This window comes from Setaria italica, chromosome V, assembly GCF_000263155.2.
Source record: "Setaria italica strain Yugu1 chromosome V, Setaria_italica_v2.0, whole genome shotgun sequence".
Taxonomy (NCBI): Eukaryota; Viridiplantae; Streptophyta; class Magnoliopsida; order Poales; family Poaceae; genus Setaria; species Setaria italica.
The window spans coordinates 34,927,024-34,950,967 of NC_028454.1; the positions used below are offsets into that span (position 1 = coordinate 34,927,024).

General features: G+C 42.6%; 3 protein-coding genes and 1 pseudogene across 4 annotated transcripts; all 4 read left to right on the forward strand.

Annotated features, from left to right (window-relative positions):
* The first annotated feature begins 185 nt into the window (after positions 1-185).
* On the forward strand, positions 186-4,893 carry LOC101785267 (annotated as a pseudogene).
* A 487-nt stretch (positions 4,894-5,380) lies between these two features.
* On the forward strand, positions 5,381-8,352 carry LOC101785669 (protein REVERSION-TO-ETHYLENE SENSITIVITY1). Its single transcript, XM_004969670.4, has 3 exons — positions 5,381-5,564; positions 6,614-6,981; positions 7,858-8,352. Exons 2-3 carry the CDS (start codon positions 6,676-6,678, stop codon positions 8,275-8,277), a joined length of 726 nt encoding a protein of 241 aa, XP_004969727.1. The 5' UTR covers positions 5,381-5,564; positions 6,614-6,675; the 3' UTR covers positions 8,278-8,352.
* A 3,617-nt stretch (positions 8,353-11,969) lies between these two features.
* Positions 11,970-16,031, forward strand: LOC101786071 (nucleosome assembly protein 1;2-like). The gene is made up of 10 exons (XM_004969671.2): positions 11,970-12,358; positions 12,473-12,516; positions 12,625-12,720; positions 13,961-14,053; positions 14,328-14,406; positions 14,528-14,589; positions 14,733-14,917; positions 15,102-15,276; positions 15,368-15,411; positions 15,548-16,031. The coding sequence occupies exons 1-10, from the start codon at positions 12,307-12,309 to the stop codon at positions 15,696-15,698; spliced, it is 981 nt and encodes a 326-aa protein (XP_004969728.1). The 5' UTR covers positions 11,970-12,306; the 3' UTR covers positions 15,699-16,031.
* Positions 16,032-18,076: 2,045 nt separating this feature from the next.
* LOC101786744 lies at positions 18,077-23,113 on the forward strand. Of its 2 annotated transcripts, XM_022827146.1 has the most exons (10): positions 18,077-18,224; positions 18,344-18,383; positions 18,462-18,505; positions 18,618-20,446; positions 20,756-20,857; positions 20,942-21,170; positions 21,272-21,415; positions 22,068-22,211; positions 22,362-22,485; positions 22,634-23,113. In XM_022827146.1, the coding sequence occupies exons 4-9, from the start codon at positions 20,289-20,291 to the stop codon at positions 22,470-22,472; spliced, it is 888 nt and encodes a 295-aa protein (XP_022682881.1). In that variant the 5' UTR covers positions 18,077-18,224; positions 18,344-18,383; positions 18,462-18,505; positions 18,618-20,288; the 3' UTR covers positions 22,473-22,485; positions 22,634-23,113. The 2 variants fall into 2 exon arrangements, with proteins under 2 accessions (XP_022682881.1, XP_004969730.1); XM_004969673.3 differs by having other exon boundaries at positions 18,103-18,383.
* Positions 23,114-23,944: the final 831 nt, after the last annotated feature.

Below are 23,944 nucleotides of genomic sequence, written 5' to 3' on the forward strand. Positions count from 1 at the left end.
ATGGAGTTTAATTCGCGAGACGAATCTATTAAACCTAATTAGTCCATGATTTTACAATATGGTGCTACAGTAACCATTTGCTAATGATGGATTAATTAGCCTTAATAGATTCGTCTCGCGATAGACTCTATTTATATAATTAGTTTTGTAATTAGCTCACGTTTAATTCTTTTAATTAGCATCCCACATCGGATATGTCCTGCTAAAGTTTAGTGGATGGTATCCCCTAAACTATTCCTAATCATTGCTCACCGAGCCCGAGGCCGCCGTGCACCGGCGGACCGGTGAATGATTGGATCAGAGGAAATGTGACCGACCGAGGTGGCAGAATCTGAGCCAGAACAGCTGGTCTGCCAATTCCGCCAGCCGCCAATTCCCACCGCGCTCCGCCGCGGCGGCCGCCGCCGTAGAGTGACGTGACGATCCCGTCCGGCCACCCCCGGCCCCACCCCACTCCCCCCGCACCGCAAAACGGTGACGAGCCGAGGAGGACGCCGAGGTGCCCCCCCACCGGTCGATGGTTCGCCGCTGGCTCCGGGGCACATGGACTCCTTCCGCTCCTCCAACGATCTCGTACGCTCTACTCCGCCAACTCCGATCCGGTCTGGCCATTTCTCACTTCGGTCTGATCCGGTTGTTTGCTTTGCAGGCGTCGAAGAGCTCTCTGACGCTGGGGGAGCTCGCGTGCGTGGTGCTGCTCCCCGTGCTCGCCGTGGTGGACGCGGTCCTGCTCGGGGCATCGAGATGCTTCCAGAAGAGCCCACCCAGGCTGCTGTCCGCGGTCGACGCGCGCGCGGGGAGGATCCGTGCCGGCAGACGCCTCACCTTCCGTGAGCTCGCCGAGCTCGCCGACGAGTCCCACTGCTGTAAGTATACGGCTGCCTGTCCGGTTTCTGTGTTCTCTTCCGCCTGCTGTCGTGACCTGAGATGTTTTTCTGGGTGTGTTTGCTGGGAGTCTAGGTGAACGAGGTGGAGGCGCTGTACGAGCTGTACAAGAAGATCAGCTGCTCCATCATCGACGACGGCCTGATCCATAAGGTTCTTTTTTTGCAAATGTTTATCCTTTCCTTTCTTTTATGGCACGGTTTGCCATATGTGCGCTTTTTGTTTAACTTTTGGACCCCGTTTGTGCGGTGAGGCTTTTTTATGATTCCAGTGACAGACTGACAATCCACAATTGAACTGTCTGCTGTGAAATTTCTGCATATTCCAGTGAAATTTGTGCCCTCCAAAAAGTATTGATCCAGTTTAACGAATCCATAACGTGGAAAATGGGACCCTCAATTTGATGTTAGATTATTCCTTTTAGTATTAGTTGTGCCGGCGCCTCCCAGATTCTAATCGATGGCAACTCTAGAACTTTGCTGGGCAGTAGCAAATCTTGAAGTTGGCAAAATATGTGTTTCCAATGCTTTTTACCATGCAAGAAGCTCCCTGAGTCAATTAGGACTAGTTTCCTCAGTTTGCACTCCAGTGTCCAGTGGTGTTCTCACACTTTCCTGGATGGTACTTTTGGTGCCATTAAACATTTTGGAAGATACTTTTAGTTACTTTACGGAGAGCAGAAAGGTAAATTGAGTAATTGACCCTAACATCTTTTAAGAGAAGAAAGTTGAACAAGGGTAAGTTATCAATCCTTGACAAAAGGTATCATGCACTAAAATGGGGTTGGGCATTGAAAGTAGTTGAACATTAGTTAAAGATGCCTTGACTGGCAAAGTCTTTTATTTATCCACTCTACAATACTTTCAGTGATGGTATGCTAAAAGCAGGATAGTCTCTGCCAGGTGAAGATTTTATAGTGGATAATGTACCAATCCATAGTATTGTTTGTTTGTTGGCCATAAATTTGTGAAAGATTCTACTTCTTTTGTACGAGTAGCTGCAGTTGGCATTGTTCAAGACGCCATCTGGGAAAAATCTTTACCTAGATAGAGTAAGTGCCAAAGCTTGCTCTACCCATTCTCGGACATAAAGAGAAAGGAAGAAAGAAAAGGAAAATGATCAAGATGAAAACTTATGCACCCACTCCTCTCGATTGAAATGTTTTTTTTATCTTTTTGGCTGCTGAAATATCACATGGCTTGTTCTTTTTCTGTATCTTTCTAAAATACTACATTAATGAATTTTCTTAGGGAACAGGGGTTCTGTTACTTGACAAGATATCATATTTGAATTGCTTTCCAAGTTCTATATCTTTTTTTAAAAAAATAAAAACTAAGCTTCATGCATTGTGTGGGTGAATGCACATTGCATAGTTGTGAAGTTACTGCTGTTTTTTGAGCTATCACATTCAAACTTATCATGGTTGATGCCTTTTTTGGTTACAATGCTGTGCGGCAATGCAAAGCCCCAAGGCAAAATAGAAAAAATACTGTATGATTTAATAACTGATATATTTCATAACATGTTAAAGCAACCTTACTTTTATTTCTGAAATTTTCTTGCTTTCCATGTAGCTCCACTAATTTGAGTTTTTTAATTTTTTTAGAGATCCACAATTGAGTTTTTCTTTCTGTTGTCCCTGTAGGTTTTTGATATTTTTGATGAAAAGAAAAATTCTGTTATTGAATTCGAAGAGTTTATCCATGCAATTAGTGTGTTTCATCCATATGCTCCTATTGAAGATAAAATTGATTGTAAGTATGGCGATCTTGATCCGCTCTTCTTGACATGTGAAGTTTTGTCTTCCAGACTGCCACTAAAATCTGTTTTGCACTTCAGTTTCATTCAGATTGTATGACTTGAGGCAAACTGGTTTCATTGAGTGTGAAGAGGTATGTATGCGTTTGCTAGTGCACAAGTTCTAAACAAATTTATCTAAGCATAGAATTTCATCAGCGATTTGTATTACTTTGTCAACATTTGAATATTTGATATTCTACTGCTTGGGACTTCTGCATTGCCACTGTCAGTCTCGCTGTCCCAGCACTTACGTGTTTGGAGAGCTTTGTATATGAATATCGGTTATTTACTGGGCTTTGGATCAATATGATCTAGATTTCAGTAGACACCTCATCAGAAAATGTTTATTTTGTTGAAACCCTCATAGTGTCAGATCTAGCCTAACCATGAATTTCCTACTTCGTTGTCCTTTTCATTAACGACCACATAATTCTGTTTAATCTTTCCAGCACTCAGAATATCAGATTGGTAAGTGGCAACTCGTGTACTTCATACGTACCGACAAAGTAAGTAGGCTTGGGATTACTTATTTGAGGAGCAATCTAGGCATGCTCTTGACATACAATGGATTACAATCAGTCTTTGAGTAGAAACAGTACGGACAACATTGAAATGATGTTAAACTTATTGCCTTGTTCTTATTTTTGGTAATGGAGCTTGTCAGGAGAAATCAATGCTGTATGACATGACCCTATTCTGAAGTCCAAAGCCCATGCATATGTTATTTTCCGCAGGTGAAACAGATGGTCATTGCTACTTTGATGGAGTCAGAGGTGGAGCTGTCTGATGATCTTGTAGAAGGGATAATAGACAAGGTATCATTGTAACTGTCTCTCCCCCTCAAGCCCTCTCCTGTTTCTGCACTAAGTAGCAGGAATTTTTGATGATTTATGCCTGCTTTGTCCGTCTGCAGACATTCAAGGATGCTGATACTGATAAGGACGGCAGGATTAGCAGAGAAGAGTGGAAAGCTTTTGTGGTGCGGCACCCTTCTGTTATAAGAAGATGACACTGCCGCACCTGAAGTATGGATGCTACTTGTGCTTATGCATTTCATCAACTTGTTTTCTTTCCTTCCTGGCCAGGAGCTGCTAGTTCATGATTTGTTCTATTTTGTCAAAAACAAGTGATGGTGCTAGGAAATATATGTTTCTCACTAGAGCTGCATACTGGCTAATTGCTATCTGCTTCTGAATGTCTGCTAGCAATACGCCGCAATGGTAAATGACAAACTTGCTGATTCATCCTCCTTTTCCTTCCCAGGGACACCACAGCGGCATTCCCCAGCTTCGTTTTCAATACGCAAGTTGAAGACTAGGGTGATACACAGTTGGTTGTACAGTATTATTATTATGGCTGCTAAATTCAGAGCAAAAGACGGAGATGGACAGTCGACGAAGAAAGAAATGGGAGCTCTGAAAAAATTGGTGGATATTAGATAGCACCGGAACCTGCTGCTCCTGCTGACCTGGCCCCCGTCTCCCAGTCGAGTGGATGATGCGCAAGCAAGCTGCTGCTGGAAGAGTCAACCTCTGTGTTTGCGGTTTGATTTAGGGGCATGCGTAAGTGTCTGGGAGATGGGAGCTAAACTTTAGCCCTGTCACATCGGATATTTAGATGCTAATTAGGAGGACTAAATATGAGCTAATTACAAAACTAATAGCAGAACCCATAGGTTAAATCACGAGACGAATCTATTGAGCCTAATTAATCCATCATTAGCGAATGGTTACTGTAGCACCACATTGTCAAATCATGAACTAATTAGGCTTAATAGATTCATCTCGCGATTTAGTCTAGAGGTTGTGTAATTAATTTTATAATTAGTCTAGATTTAATACTCCTAATTAGTATCCAAATATTCGACGTGACGGGGACTATCCAAAGCACCAATTTCATTCTATCGCTATCGGCATTCGGCACTGTTGTGATTTGTGAAAAATCTGACAGCGACTGCTTTCTTGAGGCATTCCATTTTATTACATTAGGGTACATAAGGTTATTCCTTTATCTCAATCAACTCGGCAGCCCCTTGTTCAACTGTTGCAGTGTATTTTATTAAGGCAAGTAGTAGTAGTAGTAGTTCCAATATGGTATCTTCAATTTATTGTTTCTAGAATGTTCCAATATGATCTTCAGGACCATCTTATTCATACGATGGGCTGAAAGCTTTGATGCTCCAACAACCGAGAGAGAATCGTTTAAGCATTTGTCATCATCTCTTGCCATTTGCGTTTTTTTAGAGGATGCCATTTGCGTTTTCCATCTCATTCTGCCTGAACCATCCACATCGACATCTTCTTTTGCCATTTGCGTTCAGTTTCCGTCCGTCTCCACTGTTCCACGGCCTCGAGAACGCATAGAGCGGCAGATGCTCCTCTTCGGCTCAACCCCACGGCAAATGGCAAGGGCCGTAGGGCACCGGCCGCGGTTGCCTCTGACACCCCGGACAGGCCTGTCAGTGGCCCGACTTCGCCCCGGCTTCCGGGAGAAGCAAACGCGGTTTTATTTATTTTAAAAAGTGAATTTCTTTGAAAGTTTTTTTTTTGAAAAAGCAAATGTGGCAAGTACGGAGTACGCAACCGTCCACGGAAGCCGGCCGGCGAAGCAAGCGCCGGCCACCTGCGTTTGCGGCTACAATTTGCGGGTGCTGCCCATCCGGTGCAGTGCAGGTGCATGCACCTTTCCCTCCTCCCCCCTGTCTCCATCCTCTATAACCGCGCCTCCCCCACTCGGCCACTCCCCGCAGGGAAGGCAGCGGCACAAACAGAGCACGCCCTCGAGTCGTCGTCTTCTCCCCGTACGGCGAGCCGATCGACTCGACGCCCCCTCCGCTCTCCGCCTGCCGGATCGCGGAGGGCACCGATCCAGCTTCTCCGGTGAGTTCCCTGCCTTCCTCTGCTCCGCTTGCGCTTCGGTTGGTTCGGTCGTGCGTGCCTACGGCGTGGTCTTATGTCAGGGTGCCTGGAACGGATTCGGGGTCGAGTTTGGGAGCTTCTATGCTTTTGGGTCCGCTGAGATGGGAGATCGTTAAGAGTGGTTATCGATGCGCAATCGGCTGTCTTGCGATTCACTTCTGTTTACTGTTTGTTTGGTTTCCTACCAAATCCGATTAGTGAGCCTGGGACGAGACAGCGGTGGGAGACAGCTTCCGGTCACACGCCTGAAAATGGAGTAGGACCTACTGAATTAGCTGTAGTAGTACTGAGCAATTAGGACACGGCGACACGCAATTACATAGAAATCGAATTCTTGTACTGCCCTGCATTTCATTTCGGCATTTCATCGAACTGGCAGAGGACGCGATGGTGTACTCTTGTTTTGGATCGGGGAGAGCAGCAGGAGCTCCTGGACGTGCAAATGTGCTTGTATTTTAAACATGTAACCCTAGCCATTCTTTACCAATTTGATTCCATCGTCTGCAATGTATTTGGATTCGTGATGTCCCCTAATATGTTAGATAAATAAAACATTAAAGCCACATTTGGCAATGTCGAACTAGTGCCCTTCGTCTGCATAAGTTTTGAACCATATGGTACCGATACAGGCTGTTATAATAGCTTTTCTATCCTCTTCACTTTGTCAGGTATAGCAAATTAGAACCTGGTCCAACTGTGCACAAACCACAAAGTAGTCAAGGGGACATGCTATTTTTTTTTTCTGTGGGAGTGGTGTGTGTTAAAAGATGATGTACTAGGAAAATTCAGCAGCAACTTGATTTTAGGAGAATTTGTTGTCGATATAAAGAAGTTCATTTGGTTGAGGATCCATTGCTCATGCCTCTATGAACATATTCATATATTTCATTGTGATATTGCCATATGAAATTGTAAAGGTAGTGACTAAACTAGGTGCACATTTAATTCCCCACCAATCTTTTTCATCGTGAAGTATGAGAGTATAACTTGCTCCTTTCTTTTGAGTGAAGGTTGATATACTGTGGGATTGAAGCTAGTCACATTTTGTTATCTTTAAGTACAAGGAACGTTAATGTCACCAAAAGTACTTTCCTCAATGGAGCTTGAAGCTGATTTTGATGATGAAGGTGTCTGTTCAAATAATGGATTACAAGAGTTGTGGCCACTTGGCGAGATAGATCCAAAGAGAGCAAGGTTCCCATGCTGCATTGTCTGGACTCCTCTTCCTGTAGTTTCATGGCTTGCTCCTTACATAGGGCATGTTGGAATCTGTCAGGAGGATGGGGCTGTATTGGATTTTGCCGGTTCAAATTTGGTGAGCATGGATAATTTTGCTTATGGTTCAGTTGCCAGATACCTCCAGCTTGACAGAAAGAAGGTTTGGATCATTCCAAATTTTTTCATTTTTTTGTACTATGCAATTCGGTTTAGGATCCAAGGAACTAATACAAATCCTGATTTACTTTCCAAGTGAAGAAAGCCTATTAGTCCTATCATCCCGACTTCTGAGTAGCATGCTCGCTTGTCAATATACCACAATTATAGTATTTTATTTTGTCAGGTAGTTCAAATGTTAGTGATTCGCAAATGTATTTTTGGACTGCATGGAATCAACACATGTTTCCTTTTCTTATTTAATTTTGAATGCATGGTATGTAAACAACTAATATTTTCCAATATGATTCCTAATCTTTTAGACAATAGAGTATTTTATAAATGGTACTTGTGAAGTTGAGTCCACAAATGAATATTTCATTTAATAATAATATTTATTTAATATTTCATTTAATAATAATATTTATTTATAAAAAACAGAAGTAGAATCCTGTTAAAAAAAGAACATTTAAATCAAATATATGATCTGGAAACTGGGCCTGTGATTACTCTAGGCAGTAGCTAGCTATCACAGACAGAGCACGTCACGTGTAGAGGACTAGGACAGCCAAAGCTGAGTGGTTTGGGAAGTCCTGATCAATTTCAGCTACTGTTTTCTTTAGTAACTGTTTCTGTAATAAAGTCATACTGTATTTGATAGATAATTCTTCTTGGGAACATTTAGATTTCCTATTTTATAAGGGAAGACACTTTTAAAACTCTAATGCTGAAGTTTCATAAATTGTTTCATAATCTTGTTTGGTTTTAAGTTTTTTTTTTTCCAAAACCTACTTATGTTGTCACATTACATATATTTTCATTTGAAATGTTTAAGTTTGTGAATGCTTCATGACAAACTTATTGTTTCGTTCATGGCCAGTGCTGCTTTCCTGCTAATCTTGCGGCTCATGTATGTGAGCGTTCATACAATCACTCAGAAGTTGGAGCTGCGATATCATGGGATGATGCTCTGCAATCGGGCATGAGGCGCTTTCAACACAAGTATTACAATCTGTTCACCTGCAATTGCCATTCATTCGTGGCAAACTGCCTGAACCATCTTGCCTACAATGGCTCTGTGGAGTGGAATGTTTTGAATGTGGCGACCCTTGTTTGGTTTCATGGCCAATGGGTGGACAAAATGTCTGTTGTTCGGTCATTCTTACCTTTCTTAACTGTGACATGCATCGGTATTTTAATGGCTGGCTGGTCTTTCCTAGTAGGGATGGCAGCATTCTCTGCTCTTCTGATTGGATGGTTTGTTTTTACAGTATACTGCACTAAGGGCTTGGTGTGTTAATTGATTTATATAAAACTTTTTGACTGAGCTCCGCAAAGAATTCTCGAAATGAACTACTCAAATTACTCACTATCAGGATCATGATCATCCGTTTGAAAATTTTCAGAAGAAAGCTCCTGTACACAGCGTTTGAGGTTGTCTTAGATTATGATATCCTCAGCCTCTCTGGTTCAGGAAGCCATGCAAGTTCCTCAATTCAATATTGCCTTGTTGAAATGGTCTTGAGATAATTTGGTTCATGGCATGCTAATATTCTTGTCCTGGTTGGCCTAGTGGTTTAAGTTGCCACAACTTTAATCCTTGTAAATACAGTCCTGACAGGTGAACTGATCTCTTATGTAAGATAAAACCACATGCATAGCTCAGCTTCATCATTCCATTCTAAGGAGCACATATTTTAGCATCTGAAATACAATCGAAGTTGTGAGCTCTTAAGCTCGAAACTTCAAGGCCACAGAGCTCCCCATCCAGAAAAAATAACGGTCTTCTGACAACAATAAATTGTACTCTGCCAAACTACGAGAAAAAAAGGGAAGCCTTAAGGTGAAAGTAAAGAAACAACATGTTCGGTACGTAGCTAGAGAAATAGGAGTAGCTGCATAGCGCGTCGGATTCAGAAACTTCACAAATGGAGTAGTGTTCACTGTTCCTAGGGCTGCAGCCTGCACATTCGGCGCAGTCCATATGGTTTTCTACGTGGTTATTTGGATCAGAAACTCGCCGCATTTTGTTACCTTAATGTCACCAAAAGTGATTTCCTCAATGGAGCTTGAAGCTGATTTTGATGATGAAGATGTCAGTTCAAATAATGGATTACAAGAGTTGTGGCCACTTGGCGAGATAGATCCAAAGAGAGCAAGGTTCCCGTGCTGAATTGTCTGGACTCCTCTTCCTATAGTTTCATGGCCACTTGGCGAGATAGAGCTGTGCCCATGTGGAAATCCGAAGCAAGATGTCGGCGCAAATCCTCTGACAAGCCAATCTCCATCCCCCATGACAGCACTCTAAACTCCGCCGGCGCCCTCCTCTGCACGCAGAAGCGTGGCACGTGGCCCCACGCGAGGACAACACCCGAGTAGGAGACTACCACCTCACTGCCATTGCAGCACCACGGTTGCAAGACACCGCGGTTCTCGACGCGCACCTTGAGAGTGAATGAGGGGGGAACCGGGTCGCCAACGCCAAGTCTTGTGGCGTTTAGTCCCACGAAGTCTGAGACCTCCATGGAGAACTCCGTCGCTTCTCTGGCATGGGTCGCGAGGGCGTAAACCATAATGAGTGCTAGCTACGACGGATAGCAAGGTGGCCGAAGCTAGCGTTATTCGGGCTGCGAGCATGCCTTTCTCCCAGGGGTCCCGTGGCCTGACTGCTACCGGTCGTTTTTCGAGCAAAGAAGTCGTCGTCGTCTATGTCCGCCATGCTTATTTTTGCAACTGGATCTATTAGAAAGGGGTGATTGTATTTTTAGTTCGGATTAAAATTCATGTCACATCAAATATTAAGAGGCTAATTAGAAGGACTAAATATGAGCTAATTATGAAACTAATTACACAGATGGAGGCTAATTCCCGAGACGAATCTATTAATCCTAATTAATCCATCATTAGCACATGTTTACTGTAGCACCACATTGTCAAATCATGGACTAATTAGGCTTAATAGATTCGTCTTGCAAATTAGCCTCCATCTGTGCAATTAGTTTTATAATTAGTTTATGTTTAATACTCCTAATTAGTATTTAAATATTCAATGTGACAGGAATTTTAGGAGCTCCTAAAGAACCAAATGGGGCTACACGGCGAAAGAGACAACCGGGTGTCGTGGACTCGTGGTATTCCCTCCGTCCTAAAATAAATGCACATCTCGCTTCTCGAGAAGTCAAACGTTTTTAAGTTTGAATATAAAAAATAGTATCAACATTTGTATCTTTAGATAAATTTATTAGGAAAGTATATTCAATGCTCAATCTAATAGTAATTATTATACATTAAATTTAAAAATTTGACTTCTCGAGAAGTGGGATGTGTGTTTATTTTGGGACGGAGGGAGTACGTCGTTGTTCGGGAGTTCTGCGAACTGCTAACGGCCCTAGCGACGCGGTTCAGCGGTTGATTGACATGTTGTATTGAGACAACGTTGCGGCTGCTCTGGCCTGGTTTGGTTAGTTTGCTTATTTTTAAGTACCCGTCACATCGAATGTTTAGATACTAATTAGGAGTATTAAACATAAACTAATTATAAAACTAATTGCACAGATGGAGGCTAATTTGCAAGACGAATCTATTAAGCCTAATTAGTCCATGATTTGACAATGTGTTGCTACAGTAAACATTTGCTAATGATGGATTAATTAGGCTTAATAGGTTCGTCTCGCTGTTTAGCCTCCACTTATGTAATGAGTTTTGTAAATAGCCTACGTTTAATACTCCTAATTAGTATCTAAACATTGATGTGACACTTACAAGCAAAGGAACCAAACGACCCCTCTATCTCATTTGCTGAGCGCGTCTACTCCTGATATGACTTGGATGGTGGTCCAAGACGGAAACGAATTCAGTAGCCCAGCCGATTCCTTTCCTTTTTTTTAGCCACAGCATTGCTGACCCCTGTTTATCCTCAGAGGCTCAGACATTCTGGAATTCTGCTGTGGTGGCGGGTGCCCTGCAGTTTGGTTTCAGCTGTCTTTGCTGTACTGTGCAGCTCATCCCCAGTTCACGCGCTGCTGCATCTCGCCATAAATCATCCATTCAAGTCTCTGAATTCTTGAAGTAGTGTCAAAAGTTCCGGAAGCTAGGCTTCACTTTGTTGCCGGCCGTTTTGGCGATCGTCACGGTGAATTGTACGTACCGGGCCCTTCGCACGAAGCAAATCTAATGAACACTTACAGGACACGAGATGCCTCCTATCCTAAGGCGGGGACGCGATCGCCGTCTCGCCGAATGTGCGAGGCAACAGCCGAATCTTCATGCTCTGACCAGCTGGCTAGATTGTTGAGGAGCAGAGAACAGCCGAAAGTAGTGTGAAGTGGTCTTGATCATATCGTCGGATGGATCCCTGATCCAGATCCTGCCCAAGTTTTCCAGCTGTCGGAAGCTGGACCGATATTTTTCTCATAGGCTAACGACAGCAACGGATCACAGTTCAGGACCGTCGACAGGCCGCAATCCCAACTAGCTAGAGACCCCAGACCCTGCAGCGCAAGTGCTCGAGTGTTGGCCCTTTTTCAGTGAGAAGATCTCTAGCCATCAAGCGTCTAAACCTGAACCCCCTCCGTTGCTGTCCATTCTGAGAACCAGCGAGACGACAAACTTTCCACTTTCAGAGTGGTTTGTCCAATCCAACGAGGCCTTGTTTAGTTGCTTAACTTTGGAGATACAAAATTACTATTTTAGCGCTGTAGCACACTGTAGCGTTTCGTTTGTATCTGTGAATTTTGTCTAAATATTGACTAATTAGGCTCAAAAGATTCGTCTCGCAAAGTACAGCAAAACTGTGCAATTAGTTTTTGATTTCATCTACATTTAATACTCCATACATGTACCGCAAATTTGATGTGATGGGAAATCTTCTTTTTTATAGTGTCAAAGTTGGAAGTTTGGGGGAAGTACTGAATTAACGCGAATGAAGCGGGGGCAAGAAGAATTGCTTCCACCTATTGCGCGGCACCGGAGCAGGCGAGGAAACCAGGCGCCGGGTGCCGGCGGTACTCTCCCGGCCTTTTCGCAAACAATCCGTCGCAAAAACTCTGGGGAGACCCGGCCCGCGTCCTCCGAGGAAAAGGCAAGAAAGAGAAGAAAACGGGGAAAAGCACGGCGAGAGCCTGGAGCCCTGGACTCTCGAATCCCGAGTCCACACGAGCGCGAGCGCGGGCGCGCCGCCATCCTACCCTATAAAATCCGCGCCCACCGTTGCCCTTCTCCTCCCAGCCCTTTGCCATTTCCCTTCTCCGACACGCGCCTCCCGCCCCGCTCTGCTCCGCCGCTCCTCCTCGTCCCCCGCGTAAGCCCTCGGCTTCTCGCAGTCGCAACCATGACCGACAGGGGCGACGTGCTCGACCTCGCCGCCATCGACGCCAACACCGGTGAGCTCTCGACGCCCTGCTCCGCTTCGTTACTGCTGCTGCTCATCTCCTCTTGCGATTGCGGTTCCGTCTTAACGTTTGCGACGGCGTTTTCGTTTTTTTTTTCCAATGCAGAGCTCACGCCGGAGCAGAAGGCCGCCCTCGTGATGTCGCTGAAGGTATCCTGACTTCTCTCTGCCTCTTTTCCGCTGTCGCTTTTTTTTCCCCTCTCTGCGTGGTGCCGATTCGCTGTGGGCTTTTGTCTGATTCTACTGGCGCTTGTGCAGAACAAGCTGGAGGCGTTGGCCGCGAAGCACACGGATGTGCTCGAGAGCATCGCTCCTAAGATCAGGAAGCGCGTCGATGTGCTCAGAGAAATTCAGGTAATTCAAAGCGAATCTCTGATGCCATACTCTGTTTTGTGCGTTGGAGCCAGTAGCCACATCTTATTAATCGGAGATGTTGTGATCAGCGTGTTTTGAATGTCAGGCAGTGTCTGCAACTCTGCATGTCCGATCCTTGTGATGTGTAGTTTAAACTAACATGCCGCTACGGATAAAAAAAAAATCCTCAACTCAGTATCCGTCCTGTATCAATAGTTTCGTATGTAGCCCTTGTGTAGGGACGTAGGGTAATTGAATGCCTAATTCATCAGTTTCTTTTGAATTCACACGACTTGAATGGCAGAAATGGGTTTTAATGGCTGTACATTATAAGATGGTAAAATACAACATATTAGCAGCTACATGTATGTTTCTAGTATTTACTACTCATTTTTGAATTATTATTGGTGTGTTTTTGTATTGTGCTTATGTGGTACCTGTCTTATCTCTATCACATCCTGCCATGTTTTGGGTGTATTTTGTTGATTATTAGTGATATTTTGACTGCCACCTTTATTCCAAATGTTGTCCTGTTGCATTGGGCTTATGTTCTTGTGATATCACCTTTGTGTTTTTTTGGATTTCCTTGAGAGAAATATTTCTATACTCCTTTGTTCAAAGTTCAAACCCACCACGTTTTGAGCATTTAGTTTATTGTTTGTACTATCTTTGGCTATTGCATTTATTCTGAATGTACTTTAAGCCTATAAAATGGCGTAATAAAATGCGCCAGGTATGCCAGCCAGGTCCTCTTTGAAATGCCCATTTGGCTAGAGATTGTTCATTGACATGCCCTTTGTAAAGATGCTAGATCACATTATATCGCACTTCTAATTCATTATCTGTAAAAAGAACATATTGGTCATATTTTACACTTGACTCCCCTGACTTGCTAAATGCCTTGGTGTGAGTTAAACCGTAATAAATCCATTAGAGGATATTTTTTTTGAGTAACATAGGTGTATCTGGAAGTCGAGAAAATCACTGAACCCAATTAATTGATTCACATCCATGGACTGTGGTGATTGTGAAGTTGATGTTCCTATTCACTAAGCTTCTGAGTTCATCGGATCTATTTCTCACTCTGAATAACTAATAGCTCCTAAGAATCAATATATGATTTTTCTAGAAAGAAATATGCTGTGATATTTTCTAAAAGATAAATATGCTGTGATCTTTTCGAAAACAAAATTCTCACTTTTGCCTTGGTCTATTTCTGTCTGTTTCGGCATTGTTTCAGAGCAAACATCATGAAATGGAAGCAAAGTTCATTGAGGAAAGAGCTGCACTAGAAGCTAAATACCAGAAACTTTATGAACCACTCTACTCAAAGGTGAGCTCATCTGTATTTATCATATTCTTTGGTAAATTATTAATTGTATAATAATCCATGAATTTGTCACCTCCATTTTACCTGACAAAGTCAACTTATGAAACTTCCTGAACCCTATCTCAAGGAAGTGCTGCTGCTACTCATGCAGTAGTTCAACCATCATATTCACATAATGTTGCATAAATCGTCAGCAATGTTGCTTATGTTCAGTATGAATTCTCCTAAATATAATATCTGTGCTGGTTGGTGACTTTGATGCACATGGAAATTGCAGCGTTATGAAATTGTGACCGGTGTGGTTGAGGTAGATGGCATCACAAAGAGTGGAGATGAGACCATAGCTGAACAGAAAGGTGAATTCAAACAGATTTTTTCCTTAGAATTTTTTTCTTTATGGGGTTGGGTGTGTGGCAAGGCTAAAATGAAGGCAAAAGTTTGATGTTCTTAAGACTAATGCCTTTACATTTCCTCCAGACAAGGGTGTTCCAGATTTCTGGCTTAATGCAATGAAGAACAATGAAATACTGGCTGAGGAAGTAAGATGATATTAGCTTGTGAATCTCTCCTTTGCTGAGCTGCCAATGTTTTATGTTAATATACTGTATGTACATAAAGTGCATTGGCCTCTATATTGTCACTGGTTTGTGCTGCTAATAATTCCTTTGTTTCTTGGTTTTAGATCCAAATGAGGGATGAGGAAGCTCTAAAGTACCTTAAGAACATCAAATGGTGCAGAATTGATGATCCAAAGGGTTTCAAGATTGAGTTTTCATTTGATACTAATCCTTTTTTCAAAAATTCTGTGTTGACAAAAACTTATCACATGATTGATGAAGACGAGCCCATTCTTGAGAAGGCGATTGGGTACGTGATCACTGATATCTGCAAAAGAACTCCACTTTATTATATAAGGCAATGATACGCAGATCTCGTGCGTATTTGATTAAAAAACTTTATTAGATAAGGGGGATGCCCAAGTCCCAGATCCAAAAAAGGGTCACATAAGATTTGATCAGCATCTTATTTTGGCAAACTGCCTGTTTTTCAGGACTGAAATTGAATGGTATCCTGGAAAGTGTTTGACACAGAAGGTACTACAAAAGAAGCCAAAGAAGGGTTCAAAGCACACTGAACCTATCATAAAGACTGAAGACTGCGAGAGCTTCTTTAATTTCTTCAACCCTCCTCAAGTGCCTGATGACGATTTCATCGATGAGGATACCGTAAGTTGAACTAGGTTAATTATTTTGGATATGCCTTTGTTTGAAAGTTGTGCCGATTTATGACTTTTATGTCTGTTGCTTCTATCATTAGGCTGAGCAATTGCAGGACCAAATGGAGCAAGACTACGACATTGGGTAATGCACTTTTTCACTACTATATAAGCTATGCCATTGTGTCTGTCAGCATATCGAGCTTCTATTTGAATTACTTGTGGAACTGCATGCTTTATTTATTTATTTTTGCTTCTGAACAAGCTTTGTTCTACTGCAGATCTACTATCAGGGACAAGATTATTCCACATGCTGTTTCATGGTTCACCGGAGAGGCTCAAGATGAAGACTATGACGACACCATTCTAGAGGATGATGAAAATAACAGTGACGATGATGAAGATGATGAGGAAGAGGAAGACAACGAATGACGATTGTGACGTATGGAGGTCTCATTGTAATACCAAGCGAGATCTATTTTGTACTTACACTTGTTGCTTTTCTATTTTCTACTTTGAGTGAGGGAGTTGCAGCAGGGTAAGCGGCCTGCTGAGTGCACGCAGCAGTGAAGCACTGGAAATTTCCGTTTGCGAGTCGAAAAATGTTTTTCTTTTACAGAGGTATGTTAATTGAAATTTTGGTCCATGGAGAGGAAAGTTTTGCAGATAATAGGAGTAGCATGGCTTGCTTTGTCTGTACTGTTTATGTTTAAAGTTTACACATGGTGTGATGTATACTATTAGCTGTCCTGCTCTTGCTCAATCTATTACTCTATTTGCACAAGCTGTGATATCGTACTATCAGTTGTCTTGCGCCAAACCTAACTATTTTATCATCTGTGCCATTCATAGCAACCATGCCATACTGCGTCTCTGCAGCTCCAAAGAAAAAAGAATCCTAATGAGTCTGCTTTCCCAAGGCGCGATGCCATGTACAGTTATATTTTTGATTCTATGCCACTACCCCCTTTTGGCTACATGGCTCAACTGAGGCTTTGTTTGGTTGAATAGGGCCAGATCATTGGTTGTGAAAATAATGGTGTATTAAGAAGATTGTCACGGCCTTTTTCATATGTTTGACTGGAGCACAAATACATGAATACATGACAAACCATTTAAAAATATATGACAACATAAATGACTAGTATGGTCAAAGGAGTCAATGTACATGGCCTTGTAAGCTGGAGAGAGAGAGAGAGGATAATGGTGCATCATGAAACGAAAAAGTCGTTCACATGTCATGAGTATCGTGAAATGAATTTATCTTGTTACATATATGATGAGCTTATTGTCAGCTGTCCACTCTTGCTCAGTCTAATGCTGTAATTAAGCCTTGTTTATTTAAGCTTGCAGATTGCGAATTGCAGCTAGCAGTTTGTTACAATCTGCAAGGTATGATTGTCAGTTGTATCGAGTCCAAACCGCTCCGGTCATCCCTGCCCGCCGCCTGCCGGGTCGTGGTCTTCCCCGGCATCCCGCTTGTTCCAGCTGCTAGGATCGCTGCAGTCTGCATGCGCCGCCCAGACGAAGCAGCCACCTCCCCAGTCCAAGAGCATCCCAACAACTGGCCATTCAGGGGGTGGAGTTTTGGCCTTTCGGATGGGTGACGGGACGACGGCTCGGCCGGATCCGTGTATCATCAGATCTTTTTAGGCGGTTGATTCGTGGTTAGGTGCCGAAAACCAAGATTTTGGTTTAAGAGTTATCGTTTAGCAGAACTTTAGCGGTGGCGGAAATGACTTCGACTATGACTTCTCCAGTAAAATAAATCTTTTGGGTTCAGCTTCTCCGTTTGGAAAAACATTTGATAAAATAATTTTTTCTAATTGTTTAAAATAGATAAAATATGGAATGTTCGTAGTACCCTTATTTTTTTTCTTTCCCCCTCTTTTCTTCCTATTTCTTTTACTTCTTCCTATTTCTCCTTCCTTCCTCTTTTTCCTTGCGCGTTCTCTTTCTTCCTCCTTGTCCGTTCCCGTCCCCGCCTCCAGCGCCTCCTCTGCTCGAGCGCCAACCGTCGATCCCAGAGCGCGCGCTGCCGGCCGTGGGCTGCCCACACCCCAATACGCGTCACCAGCCCGTGCCATCGCCCTCGGGCCTCGTTTGCACCCGCCGCCGACCACTTCCACCCCGCGGGCGCCACCGGGAGACAAGGGTGTCCAACGACGCGAGAAGCCGAGGGGTGCCAATATTTTTGGCTCCCTATCCACCGAACAGCTTCGGCCACCTGAATTCTAGAAGCTCCCCTGCTGAAACTGTTTTTCACTGAACCCTTTGGTACGGCTTCAGCTTCGGCCACCGAAAAAGCGGAAGCTGAAGTCCTCCTAAAAAGACCCTAATTCTCGACGTCAAGAATGATTAATCCAGGGCACGGACCTTCATCCTCATCAGCTATTCCTCCGTTCAGCTCTTGGAAGCCAAACTTTGGCATGGTAAAGTGGTGAGGTGTTTGAACCGGTAAATTGGCAAAACCTCACCGACAGCTGGGCCTTGCCCTCAAGTGGGCCCACCGGTCAGATGAGCCCATCGGGTGTTAAGTCAAGGAGGCATGGGTATTTGGGTCCATATGTATTTATTGTAGCTATATATGTGCGTGGGACAACGGCATAAAAAAATGATATGTTTCATATATAAAGAAGAATTGTAATGACATGCTTAAGAATAGGTAAATTATAATAACATATTCTTAAATACTATAATGGTACCGGCCCATTTTTTTTCGGTCCAATTGACCCTGGCAACATAAGCGACAGCCCATTCCAGCCTTCTCTTCCGACCCCAACGCCGGCCCATGCGGCGTATGCCTCGAAGCGATCATTCCCTCCCGTCATCCTGACTCGCTTCGCCTCCCTCCCCACCAAAGGCACCAAGCGAACGCCGCGCGCCGCCCCTCGCCCCCTCCCCTCCCGATCTGGCGATCTACCGGCCCCGCGCCCTCGCCCTCCCTACTTCACCTCAGTACGCTCCCGTCTCCTCCTCCGCCTCTTCGATCGTGTGCTCCCACTCCCTGTTCCGGCGCCTCGATCTTCGCCGATCTGCTTCTCGCCCAGAGAATTGACTGGTTTTTCGCTTTGCAGCTTTCTCCTCCGCGCCCCCTCCTCCGCCGCCTCTTCGCTGGTGCGCTCTCCCCTCACGTCGTAGCTAATCTGCTACTCTCCTGTGACTATGATAATTTATTTCGTCCTTCCTTTGCAGCTACGCCTCGTGTGACGCCTCCGCTTCGCCCCTGCAAGATACAGGTACGCTTGGTTTTTTTTGGGGGGGTTAGAGAATAAGAGGAAGAGAGATATTTCGGGCACGTTTACTATTTTTTTAGTTCACTTTTTTTTAACATGGTATTATCTGTGACAGAATCGGGATTGCTGGCCCATCTGCAGCGAAACTTTGGCAAAATGGATCACTCATGCCTTGGGCTTGGAGCGCCAGTTTTAGTATTCCGTATAAAATTTACAAGATTTAGGATGTTGTAACATGTGTACTGGAATTTAATTTAACATTTTATCCTGGAAAAAAAAGAAAATAATCATGTGTTCCAAAGTGAAGTTATGGTGCTCCTTATTGGTAAGAAAAATAGTATTAGGGCATGCAATTTTAAGCTGTGTTACTATGTCTGCAACTGAGAAGTATGCTTTGCCAGCAGCTACATGAGCGGAATATTATGAATATTACACAGCTAAGTCTACATTGAACACCGACCGTAAGCCCACAAACTTATAGGTGCCTTTGATTGGACAAACATCTGGAATGTGTGAGCCTTAGTTATAAGAACCAGAAATTGGACCTGCCAAGCCCTTGGTTTCCGGTTTGATTGATCTAACTTGCTGTGGGTTGCTCGTTCAGACTTCAGAGTGTGTGCATAGTACTAAGGTTTCAAACCAACCACAAGACAAGCATGGTGCATTGTTATGGGATCAATGTTTTAACCTTCTACATGGAATCTTTTAGAAAATTCTCAAATTATAGCTGTGCTGGTATTGGAATTTTCAAATTTCTGGGAAACCCTAGGTACTAGCTAGTCTTTAGAAGATTTTACCATGTTTTACCTACAGCTAAAATTTTGCTGCACATACATGCAAACTTTCAATTGCCACCTCAGTTTTGTTTGTGATATAAAAGATGCCATACATGTAACCTATTGGAGTTGAATTTACCAACTTTGTATTCTGCAAATGGGTCCGATTTAGGGTCCGTTTGGTAGAGCTCCATCTGATTCTAATTCTCTATGGGAGCTGATTCTCTGAGAGAAGTGATTCAGTGGCTGAAAGTGATTCTCTTTGATTCTCTAGCATAAACTCTTAAAATCAGGATGGAGAATCACTTCACAGAATCAGGAGAAGCTACTTTTTTCAGCTCCCAGCCTCTTAGTTCATCTTAGAGAATCACTTCACCGAATCAGTTCTGGGAGCTCTGCCAAACGCACCCTTACCTTGAAGTTCTGTATGCATGTAGATCCTAACCTTGATTTATTTATGAAAAATATTTCCAAAAACTTTATGCAGGTCTTTGTGGAATATGCAATATTTCTAAGTCTAGAGCTGTTTTCACATGAGTTGCACCTTCGTCACACATCACACAATATAAGTCCAAGAAAATATGGTATCTAATAAATAGTCATTGTAGAGGCTCCCTTGCGCATTTGCAGCAGTAAAGTAGAGGGGTGGAGTGCACGTACTACAACAATTGGCTTTTTGGTTCTCTAATGAAACCAAAGCATCGATGGTAATGGACCTATATTGAAGTAAAGAGGGAGTAGTTTTTATGTTTTGCTCATAACTGGTGTGCATTTGGATAATTGGTCAAGCTGAACAATATTTATTGAGAACAAGAATATGCTAGTACAATGAACTCATAATGCATTGTATGTGATAGTTTACTTTAGTTGTCTGTCAATACCTGATATGTCATACTGTCATGTGCAACTTTGAACGGTATGTAAAATCCCTGAATTTTTAATAGCACCTCCTCATATCCATGTTATAGATTTAACTGTATCCTGTCTTTTTAATCACCTTTCAGTAACACATGGATCTTTGGAGGGTTATGTTCTTGTTGGTTGTTCTACTAGCTGTCAAGGTGCGGTGTGTTAGTTGCCCTGGTGACATGTGGCTTGAGACGGCTACCCCAGCTCCCCACTTGAACAGGAGTGCTCCCCTGCCAGAGCCCCACAGGAATGACAGCTGGTAGGTCCCTAAAACTTTGACAAGTTCAAACATGACAACTTGGTTCAAATATGATGTGTTTTAGGCTGATGTATTAACTGGTCACAAAGGATAAGAATACTACAATATGAACTCCACCTCTAGAAAGACTAGCAATTTTAATGATCCACAAAAGAATATGAGTATATGACAATGTGTTTGCTGCCCTCCTGAGGGTAGCATAGCCACTATGAATCCCTGTTCTATCTAGTTCCTCACTTGTCATTTTCATATACAAGTAATTACTCCTCGATTCATTCTTCACTTGATATAATTTTTAATTTGTTGCAGTGACAGCCACACTGTTTCCTGTGAACCTGCTGAATCTAATGGTGCTAAGGCTGTTGTTGGTTTCAACTCAGCCGTAACTTTCTTCTTCTTCGTTGTGCCTATGTAAGTTGATTCCAGTACTCAATCCATTATCATATATAACAATGAACACTAGCCTCTTCTAAATGTATCGAAATGTGTTTTCAGGATACGAGTATTGAGGTTAGAGCGTAACAGCCGTACTAAGTCGGATACACAATTTTGGTGGTATCTTTGCTGTGGCTTTAGTGGCTACATCGTATGGGTATATTACTTCAGTGATTGCTCTTCATTATATCAAGCAGCGGTGTTTCCAATATATATGGTGTCAATATTGGGGGCAATTGTCCATTTCATCCTTTTATGTATTGCTACATATCTGACTTTGGGTGTGCGGGTAATAGCTCTGCTACTTGGTATCTAAACAGTAATTTTTATCTTCATGTGTTCTTTATTTTTGACTAATGTATTTCTTTCACATATGAATTTCTTGTTTAGGATAAGAGGCCATATGCACTGATTTTTGTACTAGGATCATCCTTAATCGGTGCTACTCTTCTGTGGGTGTTTAAAGTGAAACGGATTGGATGGTTGGGCTTCTCATTGACAGCCCTTTCGCATTGCTTCCGGTTCGGAGCTACTGTACGTATTAACCTTGTTTAGTTTTATCTTCAGATTATTAATTTATAATATAAGCTATTTTTAGTAAATAGTCCTCATACTATGATCTCCCTTTGTAATTTAGTTTTCTAGAAATATGAAATGAAACATCATTATCAGGGCCTAGGTCAGTTGGTCAATGTTCTGGTGGTGGATCTCTTCCCACAGTATGCACATGTAGGCTTAGGAATCCAATATATGCGGGGATGTACCCAGTATGGACATGTCCGAGGTGTGTGTGTGAAAGTCCATTTATGTGTCTGGTCTGTAGTTGTAGAAAGAACATTATAATTAAGTTTTATCATCAGTGTGTAGAATGTTACCAAGATTGGTCAAACGAATTATGTATACTAGATTGAGGTGTATTCATCAACTGGTGTAATCTATATCTTTTGTGATAACTTTCAGAGGTGGCTATGCCACCACCATCCCGTTTATACGATTTTTGAGATGGCCTTTTCTATTGTTGCATATGGATTTTGAATTCAATGCCTTAAAGATACTCAAAAGAATGACATGATTTAAGTTTTCATTAGTATGTTATTTTCACTATGCTATCAGTATTTTATTTCTTCATGCCATCCATATAGTGTTGAACAAATTCTCTAAACAAGCATGTTTTTTCTAAATGCAGAACTATCGGGACAAGTTCACCTTCTGGCTTTTTGATGTATCCATACCAATCTGGGTGGTTAATGCATTCATATCTGTGGTGGGATCCATAACTGGATTTTTGTGGCTTAGGCACCCTCAGTTGTGCATCTCGATGGAATACAAGGTAAGAATGGTAAAGTTTACGAGGCACATAATCTAAACTATTCAAATCAGGAAAGTTTATGATTTATAAAGAAAAAGAAAAAAGGTAATTATGTACCATCCACACCATCATTACCGATGTAACATTTTGCCCCATTAATATTAACTGCAGGTAACTTCTTACGTGATTGGAGTTGTGCGTGCCATTGAGGTCTATCTATGGTGTTCCCGTGGCATGGCAAGGGTATTGTCAAAGATAGAAGGGGAGATCAATCATGTTTAGCATCATATTCATGGTACAGTCATTCATTTTTCTCAATATTAGGATAATTGCACAAATATTTACATTAGATTTTTATGGTTTTATATTCTATTTGATAATTTAATCATGCATAGTAATGGATATTTAACCAAGCATGTTATTTCATTTTATTTTGTTAACAGGTAAAAATCTCATGCCCAATGAGGGAGAAATGGCAAGTTATTTACAATTACCAATGTCAAGTACTCTCTGTATTCATTAATCATTGTGGCGTGCCTTACATCTGTATGAACTTTGCTCTCGAAGTTCAGGAAGACCCCCACCCCCTGGCTTTACTTTGGACCAGCAGAAAAGGGCAATGTCTGTTCAGAATACCCGTGAACTTTCTGCAAATCAAGTAGCAAGAATTATACACACAGCTGGATAGCAACTTTTGCACATCACGGCATGAATCATGCACACAAAGCCAAAAAATTATAGTAGTCTGCTTTATCGATACAAAAACGAGCACGACGTCTTAACATGGCATATAGAAGTTGACATCTGAAATCCATCCTACACACGATGCAATTCGACGACGACTAAGGCCCTGATGCAATTCGACGACGACTAAGGTCCTGTTTCTCAGATAAGCTGTATAAATATTGAAAGGGTTTGAATCAGATTCTACGTTTTAGTACAAATGTAGGTGGTGTGGAGAAGCGTGGCAAAAAAAAGCTGCAAAAAATTACTCCGTTTGACTTCAGTTTCAGCTTATTTTGGTTATAAAGCATGACAAAAAAGCGGCGTGGTGGAAGTTGGTGTTGGCCTTGGTGGCCATGCCAGCCCTGACGATGAATGTGGCGACGATGCCGCTGCAGCGGAGCTCCCGCTTGAGGTCGCGGACGATGATCGTGTCACTTTTTGACGTAGCTGTTGACTGCGCTGAGCCTCTGCAGTCAGTCTTCGGTATCCTTGCCAAAACTTTTTCTTTCTTTTTTTAAGTATGTATAAAATCCACTGCGGGCTCTTAAATTGTATCGTCCCTGTTCCCAAAATCACAAAACACGCAAACGTAATCCCAAACTCGCAAATTATACTATATGTCCTAAATCTTCGTAACTTGAATTAAATTGTTTGCGTGACTTATACTATAGCACCGACCCGACATGTGAGACTCATGTGTGGCTCCACTTTCCTTTCCTCTATCCTTTTCTCACCGAACAAGCAACAACACCTTTGTTATTTTCTTCTTCCTCGAGCAGCTCAGCCAGCCATGGATCTCCAGCACGCCATCTCCTCTCTATGTTCCTTCTCTACCAAAGGAAACACCACCAGCTCTCCTCTCTCTCTTCGTTCTTCTCCATGAAACCAAGAAGCAAGCCATCAGCTCCTATCCTCTAGGCTCGAGTAGGAAGGATAGGCTCAAGTAGGAAGGGCGGGTCGATGGAGTGGTAGTGGATGGTGAGCGGCAGAGTGCAATGAGAGGTAGAAATCCTATATGGCTTTTTAAA